The sequence below is a fragment of the Schistocerca gregaria genome, chromosome 2 (assembly GCF_023897955.1).
Source record: "Schistocerca gregaria isolate iqSchGreg1 chromosome 2, iqSchGreg1.2, whole genome shotgun sequence".
Lineage (NCBI taxonomy): Eukaryota > Metazoa > Arthropoda > Insecta > Orthoptera > Acrididae > Schistocerca > Schistocerca gregaria.
The window spans coordinates 372,003,148-372,028,436 of record NC_064921.1 but is presented as its reverse complement, the minus strand read 5'-3'; the positions used below and the strand labels follow the sequence as shown (position 1 = coordinate 372,028,436).

Sequence of the window (25,289 nt, the reverse complement as noted above, 5' to 3'; positions counted from 1 at the left end):
TCTCGTTCAGTGAAGCATTGCAGAGTCCGAGGAACTTATGATTTTAGTCATATGGAGTACAAACACACTGTACATTCGATTTTTAGGGACATTTCTGCGAAGTGTATACCATCATGTAAAAAGATTATGTGCGAGACACATGTGCGACTATAATACGAGCTATCCCACCCATCACATCGTATGAAGAGAGCAGATTGAAAGAATTTATGAGCTAGTTGCTTTATTCTTTATAAATGTTCTAACGACTGCATCTAGGGCAAACACAGTCTCAACTTTGGTGCCATGTCCTGAACCGAGCAACGACTTGTGAACTGCGGCGCCTAACGTGTCCGCAGTTTGATGGCGGCGTGGGCGGTGATGATGCACGTGCCGGTGGCGCCACCTCGGCGCCTCCGTCGGTTCTACGGTGCGTGGTTGTTGGGTTGCTTCGTAATGGGATCCGTTTACAGATGCGCCATCGTGGGAATGCTCATCGACCCTGGCTACGAGAAACAGGTACGTGCTCAAGATACATTCGGATTTACGCTGCGAGCCCCGCCCGTCTACGGGTGACTTATACCTAAAATGTTTAATGAAATCATCGTAGGAATGGAACATATACAGTTTACATCATTTGCTGTAGGACAATAAAATAAACGCCTGAATATATTCTCAGCGAATGAGTGAAAGAATCAATGGTCAGGAAGGCTGAAAGCAATGCTGTTTACAAGGACATAAACACGCACAGCGTTATGAGTACCTTTATTTCGAGGTTTCATAAATCTCAAAATTTTAATGTACGCTATCCACGGATCTTGTAAACATAATGCAAAGTAAAAGAAATTTAATGTTAACATCTCACATGTTTGCCCTTTTGGGGGATAACATCAGGCAGGACTTCATTTTAAGGAAGATGACTACATGCCAGGACCCAGGAACTCTATGGATGTCAATAACTGTAGGCCGTTGCTATTAATTTTTCCATGGCAATGAGAGATTATTAACAACAAACGCTCTTGACTGCAAAAAGCATCAAGTCTCTTTCATAAAAAGTCTCACTGCAGCAAGAGTGATGGTCATTGTGACTGGAATCTCGACGTCAACAGCGACAAAACCAGTTATTAGCAACGAGAAGGTTAATGTCGATTTATGAAGTCGACTTGGACAATCAATTGATCTGAGACGTGGTCGTTAGCCGTAGTTTAACATAATATGTATCTTAACAACATTCGAATCCTGAAAGTCAACTAACATCAAGAGCTTCTTAATAACGTAATTTTCCTGTTCCCTGCTCAATAATAAACAAAAATTCTTACATAGACAATAATATTTTAAACTCGGCCCGAACAGGTCTCGGAAGGCCAAACAGTACCGACCGACCGCCGCGTCGCTGGATGCGGGTGTGGAGGGCATGCAGTCAGTACACCGCTCTCCCTGGCGTTGTCAGTTTTCTAGAGCGGAGCCGCTACTTCTTAACCAAGTAGCTCCTCTGCCGGTGTCACAAGGGCTAAGTGCCCCCCCCCCCCCCAACCCCCGCTAGCGCTCGGCAGACTCGGACGGTAACCCATCCAATTGCTAGCCATGCCCGACAGTGCTTAACTTCGGCGATCCGACGAGAACTGCTGTTACCACTGCGGCAAGGCCACTGGAAGCAGTATTTTAAGATGTGATTAATTTTAACTGACATTGGTAAATTCGGCCCTGACCAAATTAGACTTTGCCGCCTACCTCAGGGATAGAAGAGTAAGTAGTGCTGCCACTCCAAGTTTCGAGGGTGTAAGAAGGGGTCTTTTATTGTTTGTCTTCCAGTGCTGATACTTCATGGTGGAATATTTCTCCTATCGATCAGCTGCCATGGCATAAATTTGGAATGCAAGCAACATGGATTCCTGAATGCACATTACGGGAACAGTCGTCTCAAATGCGACGATATCTGTCACAAGGAATATGAGATTAAATTAAGGCTACTGCAATACAACCCAATGAGTAGAAGAAAAATGGCATTCAAAACATTTACTAAGCATTTGTGATCGTGTATCATATTGCTTAATGCATTTAAATGAAAGTTAAATTATTGCTGTTAATCAATTAATCACACAGTTAACACAACAACATCTCGTCTGGCTATAGCAGTATCACAACCTTGTGGAAGCTCAGCTTGTCAGGAATCTGAAACAAAGAACAGTCGACACGAAGAATTCCAAACCATGTGGAGTTTAACAATTCTTACCCGGGTGGCCGGCGGACAACTTATCGTGCTCTTACTGTAGCTACACTGCGGCCTCATAACATGCTGATTTACGTAGTTACCAATTTACAATAAGAATGATACATAAGCGGTCAAAGGTGCCGCACCACAATCTCAGTATTCTTCTTGAGTAAAAATTTTGGTGACCATCGCTCTAGAATGACAAAATTCAGATTCCAGAACCCATCCTGCGCTAAACTTCAACAGTTAAAATTCCACTAGCATAAAAAAGTTTGGAAACGCTAATGTTTTTTTGTATGACAAAAATATTTCAGACTTACAGTTGGTGGGCAACAAGGACTAAGAACGGGTGTGCTGAGATGTTCATACTGTCTCACGTATGCTGTTTTAGAAGTGTTATAGGATCTGACAAGTAAAATTCACATCCTCATATAAATGGTTGTCTAAGACACTCGAATGAACCATGAACATCATTAACAATCACCGAATTTGCAACGATGCAGGAAGCCATTCCTTACAAAGGTGTACGTCCTGGGCCATGTTTACAAAACATCGTCGTCGTCGTCGTTCTTCAAAAATCGTTCAAATGGCTCTGAGCACTATGGGACTCAACATCTTAGGTCATAAGTCCCCTAGAACTTAGATCTACTTAAACCTAACCAACCTAAGGCCATCACACACACCCATGCCCGAGGCAGGATTCGGACCTGCCACCGTAGCAGCCCCGCGGTTTCGGACTGCAGCGCCAGGACCGCACGGCCACACCGGCCGGCTTTTGAATAGGAATCCATATTTGGAAACGTACCGTTTCCGTTATACGACGGTTTCAATTCAGATGTGTAACACGTCGTTCTCCTCATTGTTTGTTTAGGGCGCTCAGCACCGTGGTTTCCAGAAGCCCAAGGAGAAATTGATGCACCCAACTAATTTTTGCCCAATTAGAAGCGTCATTTTAACTTTTCTAGCAGTTATGAGAGACTGAGCTGGTCCAGTCACCATTACTAATGAGGAAAGACGAAGAAATGTAGTGACATCAGATACATTGTGCTTCATGTAGCTATTGGGTTGGTGCATACGAAACAGATATACAGTGAATAAAAAAAAAACTACTTAAAAAAGATGTAAGCAGATTAAAAAGAAATAATAAAGTAGAGAAAGTAGCTACGAATGGCAAATTATGATATGAAATTATAAAATTGAAAGAAAAATTCATAAATGGAAATAGAATTCGAAGGAAAACAAACATCACGCAGAGGCCAATAACGAGAGAGAAAATTCGCTATTCGGCCAGAAGTATCGGCTTAAAGCCTTCAAGGAAAGTCTACTTGAAAGCTGGAGTTGATCGCTTAAACTATTGCCGCCTTCGTTCCTTAAGTGATTGAAAAATTTCAAGTTGTCCCCATAAATCTAATACCCACCCTTTTACCTCTTTGCGTGCAATTACGATATTCTCCAAATTATTCGGAGAATGATCACCAATAAGTAAATGTTGTGCGAAGATAAAATTTTGTACATTGTACCTATATTTAAATTTATTATGTACTGTCAGACACTACAGAAAATGTTTTCTAAACATTTTCAGTGAGATTTTTCTTCTGTTCATTACTTTGTTTTATATCAGCAATAATTTACTTTCGTATTCGTTGCCACAATAAACATTGTATTTGAAGGCAACCGCCTTTGTAATGCGCATTCACAAATCCACATTATTTCCGTGTAAAAATTTATACGATAATAACCAACCGGTACCACTCGCGCACGCCCTTGAGTTATCAGCACTGGACGACAACTATAAAACATCCCTCCATCTTACATCCTCTTATCGCGCAGTGGCCGCGCTGTTTACCCTTCTTTTCCTGAGGTAAGCAGCCAACTTCGCTTAGTTCACAACCGAAGTCACCAATGTCAAAATTAAGCACATCTTTAAATGTCACTGTCTCATAATGAATCATCATTTAATAGTGATACGTGGGCGGGTAAGATTACACCCTGTAAGTATTTTTGTTTGTTACTGAGCAGCAACCTACATTCTTAAGAAGCTCTTAACGTTGGTTGGCTTTTCTTGATTCTACAGGTTGTTGCTTGACGAATATTATTACACAATACGACTGTGAAATGAGGGGTGCATGAATACTTGAGTGGTCTGCATACGACCATTGCGCGCAGTTTAAGGACCACTGCTGTAAGTAGTTAGCAACGGATAGCATTCTTATAGAAAATTTTCTGTTTCATAGAACTGATGATAATCGGCGTGACGGACTACGTGGGAAAGTAAAACTTTTCCTGCTTACAGTTCGGAAAAAATAGATAGGGATAGCGTTATGACCTAGGCAACGTCTTCGTGAAGACTTTATCAGAAGAGGCTTCAATATGTGTGATACGGCGCAGTTGGACTATAACTAGTTGCCAACACAATGTGATCTTAAACTGCGTTTTGTACTTCTTGAGACTGATGATCATGGGCGTGATGATTAAACATTTTTCAACTATTGCTTGGGGAGTACGAAGGAAGATCGGAAAGTAACGCACAATAATTTTACTACCAAAAAGTTTAGCACGTGACAAAACAAAAAAGTCAAAAATGAACTTACATCTCTCACATAGTTTTCTACTTAATAACCAACGTTCTCAACACATTTCTCGTACCAATCTGAATATGTTTCATTCTTAGAAGTCCTTTTGGATAGAATGTTGCCATCTGCGGACCATTGATTTCACTTCTGCACCTGTAGCAAAACGTTGGCCGGCCAGGAATTTCTTCACATGACCAGAAAGATGAAAGCCACACGGAAATCTGGCGATTTTCTTGCGAACAGGTACAACAAAATGGGTGCGGGCACTCTCAAGAAGTTTGACACCGCCAGCATTAAAGTTGTGGCGATTGTCGTGAAGTGCATGAGGCAACTTAACCGAAGTCTTAATATGGGCTGCAGTATTCACAGTGGTCCCGTGTACACCACCAATAACTTAACTGTTACGGAGATGCTTCGGTAACTCAAATGAGAATCCCTGGAGGGAAGGTGGCGTTCTTTTCGGGAAACACTGTTGAGAAAATTTAGAGAACCGGCATTTGAAGCTGACTACTGAACGATTCTGTTCCCGCCAACATACATCGCACGTAAGCACCACGAAGATACGAGAAATTAGGGCTCATACGAAGGCGTACAGAGAGTCTTTTTTCCCTCGCTCTGTTTGCGAGTGGAACAGGAGGGGACAAGCAGTGGTACACGGTACCCTCCGCCAAGCACCTTACGATGGCTTGCTGAGTGTCTATGTAGATGTAGATGTGGATGTAAATGTAGATGAACACTGTCACAAGCACTTTCCTAGCAGACCTAGTCACTCCGAATATTTTTCGTACTAAGAAATCAGCATGTTTCCACTCCATAGAGGGTTGCTTGGTTTCAGGCGCGTAGTGGTACGGCCACGATTCATCACCAGTGACGATTCCTTTCAGAAAGTGATGTCCTTCTGGCGGCGTAACGTGTTAAGTGATCCATGCTTGTCATCATTCTCTGGTCCTTGTGGTTTTCTGACAGGTTCTCAGGCACTCAGCGAGCACTAACTTTACGAATTTAAACTTGTCAGGAGCAGTATCTCACACCCCATCAAAGGGGTGAAGGGTTGCAATAAGGTTCCCAGTTGTACACGCCGGGCTTCCAAAAATGTTGCCTCAAAGGCTACGATGGCCGGTGAGGTTGCCGCTGTTAGTGGCCGCCCTGAGTGCGCCGAATCACTAAGGTTTACACGGCCCTCTTGAAGAATAGACACCATCTGGAGACACTGCTGTGGTCCACACGGTCGTCCTTCATACACGCCACTCACGTCTCTGTGAATATTACTCGGTTTGTGCGCTTTGGTCTATGAACATCGAACTACGCGGCGCTGCTCTTCACAAGTTGACGTTTGTAACATGCGCGCCATGTTTGTTTCGTAGTTCAGGCTTCCTTAGCCATAGCTGCATGTGAAAATAAAATACCCTCTGTAGCGTAAATTTCCAACAATATAGTCAGGAAATTGATACATTCCATTTGCAATACCAGGGGAGAAAGAATTATTGTGCGCTGCTTTCCAGTTCTCTCTCGTTATAATAATAATACTGTGGGCCCAGCTTTATGGTGTGGGGCATGTATTCGTGAAGACTGTGCCAGAAATGTGGGCTAATCAGCGGGATACTCCAGGTGGACACCTTGGACGAGGTGCTGGCGAGTGCTCGCGGTTTCGCCTTCCAGGCGGTCATGGAGTCCCTCATCGTGGAGGCCGATGACCCGCGCCTGCGCAACGTACTCAGTCGGTGCAGCATCTCCCCGTCGACACCGCAGCTGCTCGAGAGGGTGGTGGCCGAAGACTACGCCGTGCTGACGTCACACCGTGTCGCCAGCTTCTACGAGAGCCACCAATACTGTTCCCAAATCCACATCTCTAGAGCTAACTTCTTACCCTTCAGCACTACCATCTACGTAACCAAGGACCACCCGCTGCGAGAGCCCATCAACGCCATCATACACCGAACAACATCCGCTGGCCTGGTAGGGACATTTATTTTCTGCGAAAGAAGATTAGTGATTAGGTAGATTTTCCCTGCTTAACTAATGTTGATGCTCTTCACTCGTATGCATCCGGATTTCATCGTCCTGATGACGCGTTGTGTCGAAGGTCCAACTGTCCGCCATCTTCAGGTGAGATTGCAGGTGCACGGTCACTCTGGAACTGAGGGAGCATCAGATACAGCGGCTCCTTTATACTCGGGAACAGGCCACTGCGCATGCGCGAGAAGCGAAAGGGCTGCCTTCTGCGAAGCATCACCTGCGGTTCCAACTAACAAAAGCGATGAATCACAGATTAATATGCAGCCGGGCAATAACCATTCATTTTCGAAGAAATACTACCCACAATCTGTAGTCCAAACTGAAAAACATGAACAATTTGACGGTCAGTACATCCATTTTGTCTGAAAACAACCTTAAAACAATTCAGTTCCTGCGTCAAATTATGAGAATCCGAAACAGCATAAACTCTCCTGACGAGAGTACGTAGAACTCCAATGCGTTGGTGTGGTAGGTGACAACTAGTACCATGAAAGTAGCCGTCGGTATGCGTAGGTTTACGCTATACACTGTGTTTTTTGTACTAAAACATCCAAACAAGGTAACTTCCCATCTTCTTCAATTTCCAATGATTATTTGATGCATGGATGAATGCAGTTAAAATGGTCCATTGTATATGGCCAAACGATAAAAATACCATCCACGTCTCTCAAGAAACATGTGGGCTTAAGAGAGACCAAGTCCAGAGTGCGGTACCTTCAAAATGTTTCATGGAAAGATTCACGCAGGAACAGGATTACCTTAAGGTTGTTTTCAGACAGAATAGACGTACTGATCATCAAATTGTTCGTGCTTTTCAATTTGGACTAGCATGCTAACCAACAATGGACACTTGTAAATCAGTTGCTTTTATACCCCTTGCGGGGAGTATTTCTTCGAAAATTTCAAGAACCCTCAGAAAATAGGATATTAAAAGTGTCCTTTTGCCTTTGGCCAAAACTAGAGCCCTTCTTGGATATGTGAAAGATGATTTGGGATTGAGGAAGCCTGGTGTAAATAAAATTCCTTGTCATTACGGAAAGGTTTGTGTTGGAAAGGCTGTCGTATGGTTCATGTGGAACATGTAAGTTACACACGTTTGTTCAAGTCCGAAAAATCTGCAGTCACTGAACATTGTCTCAATGAAGGACGTAATATGTCATTTAAAGAGACGCAAATTATTGCTCAGGCTTCCCATTAGTGGGATTGTGTACTTAAGGATTCCATCGAAATACGATTATCCGATGACATTTTTAATGACATAAAGGTTTCCATTTAAGCAAGATGTGAAGCCTAATTTTATCAGATACAAAACAACAACGGTCTGGTTTTCGACCGGCTGCATATTAATTTGTGATGTACCGCTTTTGTTAGTTTCAACCGCCGGCTGCGCTGATAATTCTTCGCTTTCCGGTGGGCAGTCTTTTCGCTCCTCGTGCACGCGCAACGACCTCTTCCTGCAGTATGAAGGAGCCGCCGTATTTGATGTTTCCTCAGTTCCGGTGGGACTGTGTACCTCCAATTTCACATGAAGATGGTGGCCAGTTGCACCGTCGAAAAATCCTGCCGTCAGGACGGTGAAATCCAGCTGTATACCTGTGAAGGGCGTCAACAAGAAAGATTAATGTTTAACGTCCCTTTGACAACGAGATCGTATAAAGGAGGGATGGGAAACGAAATCGACCGTATTCTTTTAAAAGGTACCAACACGGCATTTGCCTTAATAGATTCAGGAAAATCACGGAACCTATATCAGGATGGCCGGATGCCGATCTGAACCGTCAGCCTCCCGAATCATAGCCTAGTTTGCGAATCGCTGTGCGCGGATTGTTTTCTTTCACTCTAAGCAAAATGTCATTCGCACGTCACGTCCAGCTCGATACTTCATTGTAACGGAACGTCTCTCCAGTACTCAAAACTCCAAAGTGGTTAGTCTACATTATTTGTTTGGTTAACAGTTATGAGAGGATAGCTGGCAGACTGCAGCAGACTGACATCTCTTTCCTAGTGTTTGTAGATGGAGAAATGTGTCCTGGATACTACAGTTTACTTTTCATCTGCTGGAGTGAAGCGCTCTCAGGGAGTCGAAACAGAGGAGGAGTACTGCACTCTAAACAGATCTCATCTGCTCCACTGTCGTAAAGATGGCGTATAATTCCATATCGTATTCAGGGAAATCTTTAGGTAGCGGTTTTTTGAGGCCACGATCGTTGAAAACAAGAGAGCATTGTTAAAAAGCGTTATCTAGTTCTGTAAGTGTTCTGACTCCTTTTCAGAACATATGCTCTCGTATATCGTATACGTTTAACTTTTGGGCACTAGTGCCTCGTATATTTTGCTTAAAATGGCAGAGAGCTGTTTGCTCATTTCTGTAAATCAGAGTGCTGCAATTAAGCTAAAAGTTCTTGGTTTGGTACAGCTTTATTCAGCTCAGAGTCTTAAGATCCAGCGTTTCGACCTTCTTGCTGTGTCCTTCTCCTCGTAACTAGCTGCACTTTGTTATTCCGGTTCCTCATGAAGGGGCAGGCAACGGATAAATCTACACGTCTACCAAAGGCTATACCAATTTTAAAGAACGTTTCAGTACATAAAAACAGATAACAATATATAATGGTATAAAAACACATTGATTTAAAATTTTTACGAGTTTTAGAGGTCTTGGGTGATTTTATAGTACACATGTCAAAAAATGATTTGTATTACCTCGGTCCAAGAGTTCCGAAACCTGTACAGAAAATTGGAATACAGATCAACATAAACATCATTTTCGACATAAACACCATTTCCGCCTTTACTACTGCTCGTGAGAACCACACATTGCATGTTGTACCACCATACAGCGAGACCATCAGAGGTGGCGGTCCAGACTGCTGTACACACAGGTACCTCCAGTGCCCAGTAGCACATTCTCTTGGCATTGATGCTTGCCTGTATTCGTCGTGGCATACTATCCACAAGTTCATCAAGGTACTGTTGGTCCAGATTGTCCCTCTCCTCAACGGCGATTCAACGTATAGCCCTCAGAGTGGTTGATGGGTCACGTCGTCCATAAATAGCCCTTTTCAATCCATCCCATGCATGTTCGATAAGGTTCACGTCTGGCGAACATGCTGGCCACTCTAGTCGAGCGATGTCGTTATCCTGAGGGAAGTCATTCACAAGACGAGCACGATGGGGGCGCGAATTGTCGTCCATGAGACGAATGTTTCGCCAATATACTGCCGATATGGTTGATCTGTTGGTCGGAGGATGGCATTCACGTATAGTATAGCCGTTACGGCGCCTTCCGTGACCACCAGTGGCTCCTACGTAATGCCACCCCAAAACAGGAGGGAACCTCTACCTTGCTGCACTCGCTGGAGAGTGTGGCTAAGGCATTCAGCCTGAGCGGGTTGCCTCCAAACACGTCTCCAACGATTGTTTGGTTGACGACATATGCGACACTCGTCGGTGAAGAGAACATGATGCCAATCCTGAGCGGTCCATTCGGCATGTTGTTTGGTCCATCTGTACCGTGCTACATGATGTCATGATTGCAAAGATGGACCTCGCCATGGACGTCAGATGTGCAGTTGCGCATCATGCATTATTCAATATGCCAGCATTGCTGTCAGGGTTTCTCCGAGCCATAATCCGTAGGTAGCGGTCATCCACTGCAGTAGTAGCCAGTGGGTGGCCTGAGCGAGGCATGTCATCGACAGATCCTGACTCTCTGTATCTCCTCCACGTCCGAACAACATCGCTTTGGTTCACTCCGAGACGTGTTGACACTTCCATTGTTGAGAGCCCTTCCTGGCATGACGTAAAAATGCGGACGCGATCGACCCGTGGTGTTGACCATCTAGGCATGGTTGAACTACAAACAACACGAGTCGTGAACCTTCTTCCTGGTGGAATGGTTGGAACTGATCGGCTGTCGGACCCCTCCGTCTAATAGGCGCTGCTCATTCATGTTTGTTTACATCTTTGGGCGGGTTTAGTGACATCTCAGAAGAGTCAGAGGGTCTGTGTCTATTATACAATATCCACATTTAACGTCTGTCTTCAGGAGTTCTGGGAATCGGGGAGATGTAAGACTGGTTTTGATGTGTGTATATTTGATATATAATCACTGACGAAAATATTAATGTTGATGTGGTACAATGACGATGCTGATATTGCACTGAAATGTTTATAACCATGATGGTGGTCGTGGAATGATGAAATACCTATGGGACCCTGTGGAACTTCATGCAGCGTCTACAAATAATCGAAGAGGAGGTAGAAAGAGGGAGGAGAGTGGAAGAATGGTGTGAGGTGGAGTATTGTGACTAGAGCTGGAGAGAATAGTATATCTCGGGAAGGATTTTATAATTGGGTAGTGGGAGTGGGTTAAGATCCCCTGGAAGAGGGTGGATAGGATAGAGCGGTACATGGAGGATGGGATATTGATTTAGTGCCGCAACAGGATATTTCGACTGGTGATTATTGGGTAGGATATTGGGAGCCATGGCTAGGTTTTGCGTTTAATATATGGGGTCCGAATGAGCTCTAAGAAGAGAAAAATTTGCTGGAAGTGGATGCGTTGTTACAGGATGCGAGTTGGGGAAGTTAGGCAGATACAGAAGGCGAGGTGGAGTGCATGTCTTTCCAGGATTTCCAGGGATTTACAGAATTTAGGGGAGGCAGAGATCCAGACAATGCATAAGTTAGAATGGGGCGGATGAGGGATCTGCAGGTGAGGATACGGTAAAGGATTTAGACCGCAAGTGGGCGCACTATCTGAATTTCACAAATGTTAGGACAGTGTTTCCCGCGTTTAACGCTGTAAACCTTAATGCGTGGATCTTCAGTGGGGTTTTCATGATTGGAGGAAGTGTTCACCAGTGTACTGCTAGCTGGAGGGCGCAGCATGATAGGCTCCTTGTTTTCGTACGCCTGTGGCGCCCTCGTATCTGTTACGATCACTAAACCCCGGAAGCCTAAATCCTTTGTCACGATGAAATTCTTAAGGCGCTTCGTAACCTCCACTGTGTTTCTGACTTTTCGTTTGCATTTTATGGTGTTTTTGCTAAAACGTTTACGTTAGCAAAGCCTATAAAATGGGAGCATGTTTCACTATGTTAAATGTGTGATAAAGTATACACTGGCGGGTGGATCTGGCAGTTAATGGACGTTTAATACGGCAGTGACGGCACGTAGGATTGAGCCAGCCCGGCATGTTAGGCGTAGCTGAACAAAACGAAACCTGTAGTAAGTATGAAGAGTTTGCTTAGATTCGCCTTTTAGGAAAATCACCGTAGCAATGCAAACGAAAAGTCAGAGAAGCAGTCGAGATTGCTATACGCCCGAAGACGAAGGTTTTATTCTGCCGGTGACTTTGTTACCGGTCGTCAGTGCGCAGGCCAATACAGGGTGTTCGAAAATTCCCGCTAGAAACTCTTAAGACTTGTAGATGAGAGTGGGTACTTAATATTTTGAATAGGAATCCATATCCAGAAAGGTCATCCAGCGATGCTACAGAGCGTCGAAGTTACAGGTGCCGCCGCATGTATATTCAGGGTGATTCCGTGATGATGGTACAAACTTTCAAAAATGATGGAGAAGGATGTATGTATCAAATTGAGGTAAGGGTCCGTATTCCAGAAATGAAAGAGTCAAAAGCCATAAAGCAAAACCGTTCTAATACCTCTGACAGTGGAGTACATGAACCGGTACTGTTGTAGCTAAGATCGTAGCGTAGGCAACTTTCAGAGGTGGAAGTATGGGCTAAAACAAGAAAAAACTTTCTAGTGACACATGGGCTCTAAAAGGCACACCTTAAGAGCTATGGGCAACTTATTCAATACGGATGTGTTTCACATCAGCGGAAATGACATTTCTGGACATTCGTTACTATTCAAAATATTATGTATTCACTTTCATCTACTAGTCCTAGAAGTCTAACGGGAATGCACGAATACACCTCGTGTAATACATAAACACAAACAGGGTGCCACTCACGTCCCGCCACTCCAGCCAGTAATACACAGGTAAAGCTTCCTCCAAGAACGGAAACGTAGATGAATATACAGCCACGAATATTCACGGTGATAAATGCTGAAAATCTGAGAGTGCGCCACATTATGCAGTCAGTTCCCAGAAGAAGGCGTCAGCAAGAAGACCGAAGCACCAGACCCAAAATTCTGGATGGAACAATGCGATACGAAAACCTCAGGACTTTTAACTTCATCGACGACGACCCCGAAGCCTACGTTTTTTAAGAGTGTTGTCAGCACAGTGTGTGGTTGCGCAGGTACCGAAGTGGTCGTCCGACATGGAGTACGAGGAGGGGTTGCGGACCAGCAGGCGCTGCCGGCCCGGCAGCTACCCTCAGCCCCTGCAGCTGCTACACCTCGAGCCTGCCCTCAAGGCGCTGCTCTTCGGACTCATCATCGCCACGCTTACCTTCGCTCTCGAGTTTTTTCTCCACTGCTGGCGACAGACTAGGACCCTCCGCATTGGAGGCCCTGAAGACGCCGGCTATCGTCGCACGAGCAGTGCCCATCTATGAATTCGTGTGAGCTATCAAGCTGTAAACGGCACATTTGATTGTTTGTATTGTCTTTTGCAAGCCACCGTTATGATCCCTGTGGAGAGATAGATCGCAAATCCATGCATCAACTCCCAATGAAAGTAAGTTGGGTCTCTCGCTGCTCCATCACCGAAGTATTTGTCTCATTACTTGTAGCCGTTTCATATCAATCATTAATACATTCGCGTCCGTTCTTTTCAGTCTACATAGGATGAAGCGAAATTCACGCAATTTGGCTTCGCAGCACGACTCCTCACTTGACAGCGATTAAAAAAAATGTCTGTCGCAAAATTTCTTCCGGCAAGTACATCCGGCAGAAAAAGGACGTTAAAGAGTGGCAATCTGGCAACACTGTAACCACATGTATAGCAACTAGCTCTGTCAACACATAAGGATTTACTGTAAAGTTGGTGCAATGGATAGAGTTTTGGGTTAGCATGAAAGAGGTGGAGGGTTCGATACTGGGTTCAAGACTATGTTTTTTATTTAGTGAATGTAGTCCAAGTGGTGCAGTATCTGACATCTTAATCGTCAACAGCGATTGCAGCGGCTCCTCTGGAAAACATTTGCACTTACATGCGACAATTGTAGAAATGGAACATTGGTCAGATCTGAAAGACGTGGGCTCGAATTAATTCGCACCACTTCCTCTACTAGAAGCGAAACCTGTTTTCTTTGTACCCTGCTTTAATGGTCTCACAGATTAGTACCAACTACTATTCTTGCCTCGTTCAGGTCCATTACATTTCGTTAGGACTTTAACATTACCAATAACACTAGCAACGTGCTGTGCGAATAATGTCCAAACTCGGTTACTATTTGTATGTGTTATCACCATGGTCCCATTAATTGTTTCAACTGTCTATTTCTCATTTGTCTAACCACGTATTTGTTGTGTTCAGCGTTACAAAATGTTGTAAATTTAATGTATATGTGACATAAGAAACGGTGTATATTAAAGTATGAAATGTCAGAATGAAATCAGCAAATAAAAAATAATGCATCCCAACCCAGGATTGAACCCTCGACCTCCTGCATGCTAACCCAAAACTAAATCCACTGCTCTAACTGTGCAGCAACGATGAAAGCTGTGTCAGAGGTAGTTACCATACGTGTTGTTACAGTGTTGCCAGATTGCCACTCTTTAAATTCCATTTTCTGCCAGATGCACTCGCCGGACGACGTTTTATAACAGACAATTTTTTTTATCGCTGGCACGTGAGGAGTCGCGCTGCGAACCCCGAGTGCACGAATTTCACTTCACCCTGTATATTGCCGAATTGCGAGAGACAAAATCACGTAAAATTGCATATGTGGACAACCTGGCCATCCCATATCAAAGTAAAAATTTTAACAATCTCGACAAAATATTGAATAAAGACCTGGCAGTACTGATCAGCGAACACACCAAGTGGCATCTACATTCAAACCCTTTCAAAACGACCAACATCATAATGCACCTTAACAACAGAGACTCAACCAGAAAAACACAACTTTCTATCAACGGCCAAAGCATTAGACATGGGGATGAGCCTAAATACATAGGAGTGAAATTATGTCGCATTCTAACGTATAGCTCACATCTAGAAGATACAAAACGGAAACTAAAATCCCGTAACGTTATCCTATCGCAACTATCTGGAACTATATGGGGTTGTGAAGCGTGGCTGAATACTGATCGCTAGTTTGGATGAGAAGTGCACACCTGTCTAAAGTGGACGTCCAACTAAAGCAGAAAATGTGGATAATCTCTGGAACACTTCGGGCCACCCCATTTGCCTGGGTTCCCGTCCTAGCAAAAATAAAGACCCCTCAAAACTAAGCAATCACAGTTAGTCACAAGATCATACAGAAAAATCCTAGAGAACCCAGAACTCCCTATAAAACAAGATCTAGAACCTCTAAATAGATTTAAATCTAGGTCATCTTTATGGAAAATCGACTAAGAACAGCAAGGCTCCGATTCGAAGATACCTACGGGCTGCAAGTCGGCATATGAACCAATACTTAATGGACGACCCCAACAAGAAGATGGATGGATTCAACATCCCGTGTCAGGACCAGTGTTGGTATGTGCATGAAACTGATGAATAAATGTGGCCTGTCAGACAGCCTTGAGCATGAGTGCAGGGAAATCCAATACATGAATCATTTACTTGTGCGTGAAGTGCATCAGTGTGATCTACGTAACTCGGTGTAGAGCTATTAGAATATTTTAGTTAATACATCATGTGATGAAAGCCTTTGTAAATGCTGAAGAAGTAAATAAATTAATAGAGTGTAACACACAGGACGAACCCTTGACAGAGCTCTCACCTTCTACCTATCCTAAAGAAAGCTGCATCAGACTGATATACATCATGATTGCATCTCTCCACAGTCCATTACACCTATAAAACATCAATATAATCCATCCTAACCACTGCACAGCCTCAACTGGACTTCTACAACACCAGAACTATAAAGTCTCTCAGAATTCTTGAAAGCCTATTTTCCCACATCTGATTACTTTGTAGCCCAGTGCAAATCACATGCCGAATGTCCAAGTCAGGTACAGCCAAGAATTCTGCACACGTGCAGAGCCCTTTCATGTGTGTGGAGTTCCGTCGCCTGAGTGTACACCTCCCCCACTACTACGCCATGCTCTCTGAGCTGGAAGAGGGAAAGAGAGGAGGCAACTGAAGCGCGCCACAATTTTAAGTATTACTTAATTATTTTTGACTTGCTGAAGACCTAATAAAAATTTATACCTGGTGCAAACCGTCGGCATACAGACAGACGCAGAGGATTTCACCAATTTGCATCAGTTAGCTTTCCATGCATCAGAAATAACTTGTCTCTCACCATACGCCTTATAGTGGGCGGTGAAAGTCCACTTTAATTCGAGGTCTGCCACCTATTCCAGACGTTATATTTATGCATCCCCTTTTCCTGCCGAAATTCAACAAATGCAGGTCTTAATTCCAAATATCTTTCCAGGCATGCCCCTTAACTTATCAATGTATTTTGCGGTAATGTGTAACGCCCCCATACTTTTCATTCATTTCCATCAAAAACTGTTGCAATTACTTTACATAATGCATATACCTTCAAAATTTAATCCTACCACCAATTCTATTACGTGCTTCATGCCTCCAAATATAGCACAAAGTGCTTCTTGATGTACAAAACAATGAATCCCGTACGAACTGTCTGTCGATCATTGTAATATTTTGTTCTTTCTTTATTAACTAAATATTTAATATCTTTGTGCATGGTTTCGTAATGCAATTCCACGGCAAATTTGAGATAAGCTTCAATTATGCGACTGAATGTTACATACAGAGAATTATAATTGTGACGACAGGTCCCTAGACTCTTACGCTTTGTGTAAATAGACACTGGACCTGCAAAATTACGTTATACCAGCAACAAATAGACAAGGATAAAGAGCGCTGAAAAAATTGGAAATTTGTGGTAAGATCTTATGGGACCAAACTGCAGAGGTCATCGGTCCCTAAGCCTACATACTACTTAATCTAACTTAAACTTACGCTTTGGACAACACACACACACAAGCCCGAAAGAGGACTCGAACCTCCGAAGGGGGGGTGGGGCGGGGGGTGGGGGGTGGAGGGGAGCCGCACGCACCCTGACAAGGCGCCCTTATCTGCGCGGCTACCCCGTGCGGCAAAACAGCGCTGACACCAAGATTCTACCGAACTGTAAAAAGTTGTGCCGACCAGAAAATGCGGCATCAAATTCCGCAAGAAACAATGTCGCATCGCACTGCTAAATGGAACGTCGCGCTGTACCGAGCAGTTCCGAGAAGGAGCGAGTACGGTCGAGACGTATCGAGTAGTGCCGAGGTAGGGCGGACTTCACGCGTGCAGCACTCTGTGCACACTTGCTGTTTTTTTAGGCCGTGGGCGACACCAGGATAAAGCTCCTTTCTCTTCACCCATATTGAAAATATGCATTTTACGATATCGTTTCTTCTTAATCTCCGAACCCGGTTCTCAGCAAGGCCTGCACCGAATACGTCCAGCTTACCCACCCCTGGCAGCACACCCCTTATCCGTGTGCAGAAGTGGGGCATGAAATAAGAGTAAATGAAATTCTGAGATAGCTAACATTGTGTAGCCTCTCCCCCACGTCGTTTCTGTGTTAAATCTCAGTTTGACAGTCTCTGAACTTCAACAGAAAATGCACTTAACTATACCTTTCGATAGCCTACCATAACAACAGAGTGTACTACACTCCTGGAAATTGAAATAAGAACACCGTGAATTCATTGTCCCAGGAAGGGGAAACTTTATTGACACATTCCTGGGGTCAGATACATCACATGATCACACTGACAGAACCACAGGCACATAGACACAGGCAACAGAGCATGCACAATGTCGGCACTAGTACAGTGTATATCCACCTTTCGCAGCAATGCAGGCTGCTATTCTCCCATGGAGACGATTGTAGAGATGCTGGATGTAGTCCTGTGGAACGGCTTGCCATGCCATTTCCACCTGGCGCCTCAGTTGGACCAGCGTTCGTGCTGGACGTGCAGACCGCGTGAGACGACGCTTCATCCAGTCCCAAACATGCTCAATGGGGGACAGATGCGGAGATCTTGCTGGCCAGGGTAGTTGACTTACACCTTCTAGAGCACGTTGGGTGGCACGGGATACATGCGGATGTGCATTGTCCTGTTGGAACAGCAAGTTCCCTTGCCGGTCTAGGAATGGTAGAACGATGGGTTCGATGACGGTTTGGATGTACCGTGCACTATTCAGTGTCCCCTCGACGATCACCAGAGGTGTACTGCCAGTGTAGGAGATCGCTCCCCACACCATGATGCCGGGTGTTGGCCCTGTGTGCCTCGGCCGTATGCAGTCCTGATTGTGGCGCTCACCTGCACGGCGCCAAATACGCATACGACCATCATTGGCACCAAGGCAGAAGCGACTCTCATCGCTGAAGACGACACGTCTCCATTCGTCCCTCCATTCACGCCTGTCGCGACACCACTGGAGGCGGGCTGCACGATGTTGGGGCGTGAGCGGAAGACGGCCTAACGGTGTGCGGGACCGTAGCTCAGCTTCATGGAGACGATTGCGAATGGTCCTCGCCGATACCCCAGGAGCAACAGTGTCTCTAATTTGCTGGGAAGTGGCGGTGCGGTCCCCTACGGCACTGCGTAGGATCCTACGGTCTTGGCGTGCATCTATGCGTCGCTGCGGTCCGGTCCCAGGTCGACGGGCACGTGCACCTTCTGCCGACCACTGGCGACAACATCGATGTACTGTGGAGACCTCATGCCCCACGTGTTGAGCAGTTCGGCGGTACGTCCACCCGGCCTCCCGCATGCCCGCTATACGCCCTCGCTCAAAGTCCGTCAACTGCACATACGGTTCACGTCCACGCTGTCGCGGCATGCTACCAGTGTTTAAGACTGCGATGGAGCTCCGTATGCCACGGCAAACTGGCTGACACTGACGGCGGCGGTGCACAAATGCTGCGAAGCTAGCGCCATTCGACGGCCAACACCGCGGTTCCTGGTGTGTCCGCTGTGCCGTGCGTGTGATCATTGCTTGTACAGCCCTCTCGCAGTGTCCGGAGCAAGTATGGTGGGTCTGACACACCGGTGTCAATGTGTTCTTTTTTCCATTTCCAGGAGTGTATTATGGTAACCGCTGAATAGTTCAGAAGCAGTATGTAGCTGGATCACAACAAGAAATTCATGTGGCCAAATTACTAGAAAAAATCATGTTGTAAGCATGGTAACCGCCATGATCACGCCGACAGATGTCACTGTCCAATAGAGGTGTGTTATAGGGTCAGTTGTTATTCGCATGAGTACCTGGTTTATCAGAGGGTTGCCTGAAAATCACACATTGTAACGCCAAAATCAACAGCAAATAAAGCAAGAACCTTCAATACAACTGAATGACTCATTCATGGTCCAGAAGTATATAGTAAGAAATGGCGTCCCCAGATCGATCTGAAGTTACATATACGATAGCAACTCGGTAAGAAAACATAGAAATGTCTCCTCGGGGTTGGTTGAACTATATTAAAAATGCAAGTAATGTTCATCATTATGGAAACACTACTCAGTTGTACATAACCTTGGTGACAGCTGGAAATCTGGCTCCGAGTGGTCAGTGGCAGACCCGAAACCTAGTATTACCATCCGCTTGTACTCTCTGAAATCATCATAAGTGGGAGACTAGCTACCTTTTCTCAGATTTCGTCTAGGGAGCAAGAAAGATTAGTGATTAGTGTCCAATAGGCATCGAGCACTCTAGAACCGAAGCACAAGTTCGTATCAGACAACGCTGTAGATAAAGTCTACCTTGTCCTTTTAAAAGAAACGTTGCCCCCATTCGACTTGATCGATTTCGGGAAACTATGTTAAAACTAAGTAGAGTTTACAGGATGGGGTTTTGAATAGCTAGTCTTCCGCAGCGTGGAGCCTAGTGTCTTAATCATTGAGCTTTGTTGCTCGGTGCTCTCACCTACGTTCCGATGACGTGCTGTTGCTTCAGGGATTCTCTTCGGCCTTCTTCTTACATATTTCGCAAAATAAAGTGCCAGTGCCCTCATCGCAATTACAGGTTTCTCGTGTGATGACTACAGTTAATCAATGTTACACTGTTTTGTTGGCAAGGGATGAACTCGCTATTCTGTTGACACGAGATCTATTAAGATCCAACAACTTTCAGTGTAGAATATGTTATGTAACTTTTCTGAATGTCATTCTGTGTACAGCCTCTAAAAAGTCTCACTGCACAGTCGTTATCAAATTAGAAGACGTTGCACAGTACACGCCAGAGCCTAGCTCAAAGAACTAAGTGAAGGATAAAGCTCTACCTATTAAGAAATGTTTGACTTGATACTATCATGCCGTGACTACATCCAAATACATTTCTCCATAACGATTTACAGCTCTTCAGCATATATGAATATTCCAAAGTTCAATTAGTTTCTCATTTGCGTTATTTTATGAGGTTGCGAGACGTTGATTCGACGCTTGCTCGTACAGAGACGATGTGTCGTAGAGTGTATAAAGGAAAGAGAGGCAGATGAACAAGAAAGTGAGAGTAGTAGAGGAAACGTTAATTACTTTACCGCCGAGGGAATTTTTTCCATGAAGACTACTCTCCGGACTTAAAAAGATTAAACCACACGCAGAAATCGCTGATTGTAAAGGTGTTATTGGGTCCACCAGCGTGTTCTCTTGGTATGAGTTTGGCCTTTCACCTTTCCATAAATGATATATCAAAATCCTTGCGTCAGCTGTCTAGGAATAATAGACCACGCCATGGGGAACAACTTAGAGACAAAATGTCGTTGGCGCTTACCGGCAATATTAGGCGTCTTTAATGATTAGTTATGTCCTTGAGAGGCGGCAGGACATAGGCACTTTGTGGCATTTGTATGCAATGTGTGTCGCCTGTAATCCAGTCAACTGCGCAACGTCAAAAAGTATGGGCCGCGCTTGAAAATATCTTTCTCCACTTAGAGACATTCATCCTTAAGGTTTTATTGTTGCGAACCACTATGGAGATGCAGTGCAGCCTGGTTAGTAGATCCAGCTAGTTCCTTTTGATCTAGTTGTCCCAGGGCCGACAAATTCAATAACGTGTCTGCGAACATTTCTGTCACCAACAAAAGTTGTTGCAGCTGAATTGATCCATCGTCCCTATGAAAATGTGGCTAATTAAACGAATATCAAGACTGTACGTCTTCCAAAGCCTGAATAACAGCTTACGATTTACTCTTAAAAGAAATAGACACTAACACATAAACTACTGCTCATATACGCTCTAATTATAAGAAAAAAGAAAGAAACGCACTACGAAACAATTATCTAATTGGGCTAGAAATCGGTTGCTATGATTTAGATGTACAGACAAACAAAAGACTACAATTTTTGGAAAAAATTGGATGATTCATTTAAGAGAAACAGCTTCACAAATTGAACAAGTCAATAACGCTTTGGTTCACCTCTGCCCCTTATACAAGTAGTTATTCGTCTACATCTGTATCTACATCTACGTGATTACTCTGCTATTCACAATAAAGTGCCTGGAAGAGGGTTCAATGAACCACCTTCAAGCAGTCACTCTACCGTTCCACTATGGAACGGCGCGCGGGAAAAACAAGCACTAAACTTTTTCTGTGCAAGCCCTAATTTATCTTATTTTATCGCGATGATTATTTCTCCCTATGTAGGTGGGTGCCAACCAGAATGTTTTCGCTATCGGAGGAGAAAACTGGTGATTGAAATTTCATGAGAAGATCTCGTCGTAACGAAAAACGACTTTGTTTTAATGATTGCCTCTACAATTTACGTATCATTTCTGTGGCACTATCTCCCCTATTTCGCGATAATACAAAACGTGCTGCCCTTCTGCGAACTTTTTGGATGTCATCCGTCAGCCCCATGTGATGGGGATCCCACACCGCACAGCAATTCTCCAGAATAGGGCGGACGTGCGTGGTGTAAGCAGGCTCTATAGTAGACCTGTTGCACCTTCTAAGTGTTGTGCCAATGAATCGCAGTATTTGGTTTGCTCTACACACAACATTATCTAAGTGATCGTTCCTATTTAGGTTATTTGAAATTGTAATCCTTATGTATTTAGTTGAATTTACTGCCATAATATTCATGTGACTTACCGCGTAATCGAAATTTAGCGGATTTCTTTTAATGCTCACGTTAATAACTTCACACTTTTCTTTATTCATGGCCAATTGTCACTTTTCCCACCGCACAGATATCTTATCCAAATCATTTTGCAATTCAGTTTGGTCATCTGATGACTTTGCAAAACGGCAAAACTCTGCCAATCTCGGGGATTTTGTGTTCTTTTAAATTTGGCATGCTTTTTTTCGTTGCTTCTGCAACAGCGATCTGACCCATTTGAGTACCGTGGGGGATCACTACCATCACTTGTTATTCGGTTTGGCATTAACTGATGTATTTCAGATTCTTAGGATTGCAATGAAGAGTAACAAATTGGGGCGTCGAATATCGTTGACGTATAGCTGTGCTGTAAGGGAGACGCGGGTGACAACGAAATGGGTCCTGCTATGAAATCAAATGACACCACAGAGAATAATTCCTGGTTGTCGGGCCGTATGACGGGCGACAGTCAGGTTGGTATACCACCGCTATCCGGGAGGTCTCCAGACACTTCTTCGGCCTGCAGTCGCATTGAATGGAGCAGAATTGTCTTCAGTAATCCGTCCCGCTCCGAACTGAGTCTCCATAAACAGCACCCTTACCGCACAACAGTACGTCCACGATTTTCTACGCCCCGTTTTGTTGCCTTACATGGAAAGCTTTCCTGGGCTTACATTTCAGCAAAATAATGTGCGTCAGCACACGGTGAGAGTTTTTACTGCTAGTGTTCATGCTTGCCAAACCCTGAATTTGCCAGCAAGGTTGCCGGGTCCCGCCCCGTTTGAGAACGTTTGGAGGCTTATGGACAGGGTGCACCACCCAGCTCGGGATTTTGGCGATCTAACGTGCCAGTTGGACAGAATTAGGCAGGATATCCGCCAGAAGGACATCCAACAATCATTAATCAATGCTAAGCAGAATAAATGCTTGCGTAAGAACCAGAGATGGACCAAGGCGTTACTGATTTTCCTAATTTGTAAGGCAGTTTCTCTTCACTAAATCACTCAGTTTTTCTGAAATCGTAATAATTTGAAACTTCCTGGCAGATTAAAACTGTGTGCCCGACCGAGACTCGAACTCCCGAGTTCGAGTCTCGGTCGGGCACACAGTTTTAATCTGCCAGGAAGTTTCATATCAGCGCACACTCCGCTGCAGAGTGAAAATCTCATTCGTAATAATTTGTTTGTCTGTACATGGACTTCTCATCTACCGAGGTTCTATCCCGTTCGGATAATTTCTGCGTCGTGCATCCTTTGTTTGGCGTAGAGAGTCTGGATTTTGTGAACCACTCAGGAATTGGAATTGGTTTAAGTGGGTTTGCGATATCGGGAGTAACAGCTATGTTTAAGGTAAAGTGAGCTGAGGGTAGAGCGTTTACCTGAAGGTCCGCGCTGCACTCCTCCCATGCTTTGCCCACGTGCGTCTCCGCGAGTTCCAGGTCCCACAGGTACTGGACGTACCTGCAACACCAGTAGGCAAACGCTGAGGCAGCACTGCCGAATCAGAGGTGCGTATAGATTTACTGAAGCAAATCAATATGCAGAGTGACCACAGATTATTGGACGAGTTAACAAGGCTATATTTTCATCAACAGGAAACACAGATACACGATCCTCGACAAGATCTGAAATGGAATGTTGAAATACTGACGTTAGTATTTAATTATCTATTCCGTCTAGTGTTAAACTTGCATTTTAGTTGAAGACAATAGCGGCCCTTCCAACGCGTAGCAAGCATAGCTCGCTGAGCCTGAATGCACGTGACGATTGTCACTATTCTAACAATACACTGAAGAGCCAAAGAAACTGGTACATGTTCCTAATATTGTGTAGGGTCCCCGCGAGCACTCAGGAGTGGCGCAACACGACGTGGCAAGTACCTGACTAACGTCTGAAGTAGTGCTAGAAGGGACTGACACCATGAATCCTGCAGGGCTGTCCAACAATCCTCACGTTGCAAGGTATCGTAGATATGCTCAATAATGTTCATGTCTGTGGAGTTAGATGGACAACGGAAGTGTTTAAACTCAGAAGAGTGTTCCTGGAGCCACTCTGTAGCAATTCTGGACGTGTGAGGTGTCGCATTGTCCTGCTAGAATTGCCCAAGTGCCTCGGAATTCACAATGCGCTTGAATGGAGGCAAGTGATCAGACAGGATGCTTATGTACGTGTCGCCTGTTAGAGTCGTATATAGACGAATCAGGGGTCCCATATCACTCCAGCTGCACCCGGACCATACGTCCCACACCATTACAGAGCTTCCACCAACTTGAACTGTTCCCTGTTGACTTGCAGGGTCCATGGATTCATACCCGTACACGTCCATCCATTCGACACAATTTGAAATGAGACTTGTCCGACCGGCAACAAGTTCCCAGTCATCAACAGTCGAATGTTGGTCTCGACGGGCCGAGGCGAGGAGTAAAGCTTTGTGTCGAGCACTCATCAAGGGTACTTGAGTAGGCCTTTGCCTCCGAAAGCCCATATCAATCATATTTCTTTGAATGGTTCGCACGCTGACACTTGTTGATGGCCGAGCATTGAAATCCGCAGCAATTTGCGGAAGGGTTGCATTTCTGTCACGCTGAACGATGCTCTTCAGTCGTCGTTGGTCCCGTTGTTGCAGGATCTTTTTCCAGCAGCAGCGACGTCGCTGATTTGATATTTTACCAGATTCCTGATATTCACGGTACATCCTAATGACGTGAGTGCTGTGGTATCTTGCAGATTAAATGCTTATAAATGATAAAGTGATATTTCTGGAGAAGGTAAGAGAAACGATCTTTGAATACCAGGACACGACAAGCCCCGCCTAAGAACAAGCAATACATGACAATGCCAAGGTATTCTGTTTCGAAATATGTGAATGTGGCTCTCTTTTTCACCCAAAAATCTTCACAATAAAAATATATGTAGACATTTTTGTACATTGCTTAAAGTCATAATTCTTGGAGGAGTAGGAGGAATATAATGCGTTGCAAACAAGACGACATTTGTATGAAAACATCGAGATTACAGAAATCGATATTACGCACGTCGAAGTGCTGACACATCAGCTGTGCACAACAAGTTGGCTGCACCACTCACCGGATCCCCAATATGTGAGTTCTTTGAGTTAAGAAAAATATCTGCTTCTAAGACCGTTGTCTGATTCAAGGAAATCCTTTGCCGAAAGTACTGATTACGTGGCACCAGAACTGTTGAGAGGGCTTGATGAGATTCGGCATCTTGCGTGACGTCAAAATTAAATTTCTTGAAGCTTCAAAAAATGGTTCAAATGGCTTTGAGCACT

At 44.5% G+C, this 25,289-nt stretch overlaps 1 protein-coding gene across 2 annotated transcripts in view; it reads right to left on the bottom strand.

Moving 5' to 3' along the window:
- LOC126319790 (aquaporin-11) overlaps positions 1-25,289 on the bottom strand; it is a 259,549-nt gene that overhangs the window by 50,743 nt on the left and 183,517 nt on the right. For both annotated transcript variants that reach the window (XM_049993521.1, XM_049993522.1), the window contains exon 4: positions 23,377-23,458. In XM_049993521.1, the coding sequence (XP_049849478.1) occupies positions 23,377-23,458 (82 nt within the window). The remainder of the gene's footprint in view (positions 1-23,376; positions 23,459-25,289) is intronic.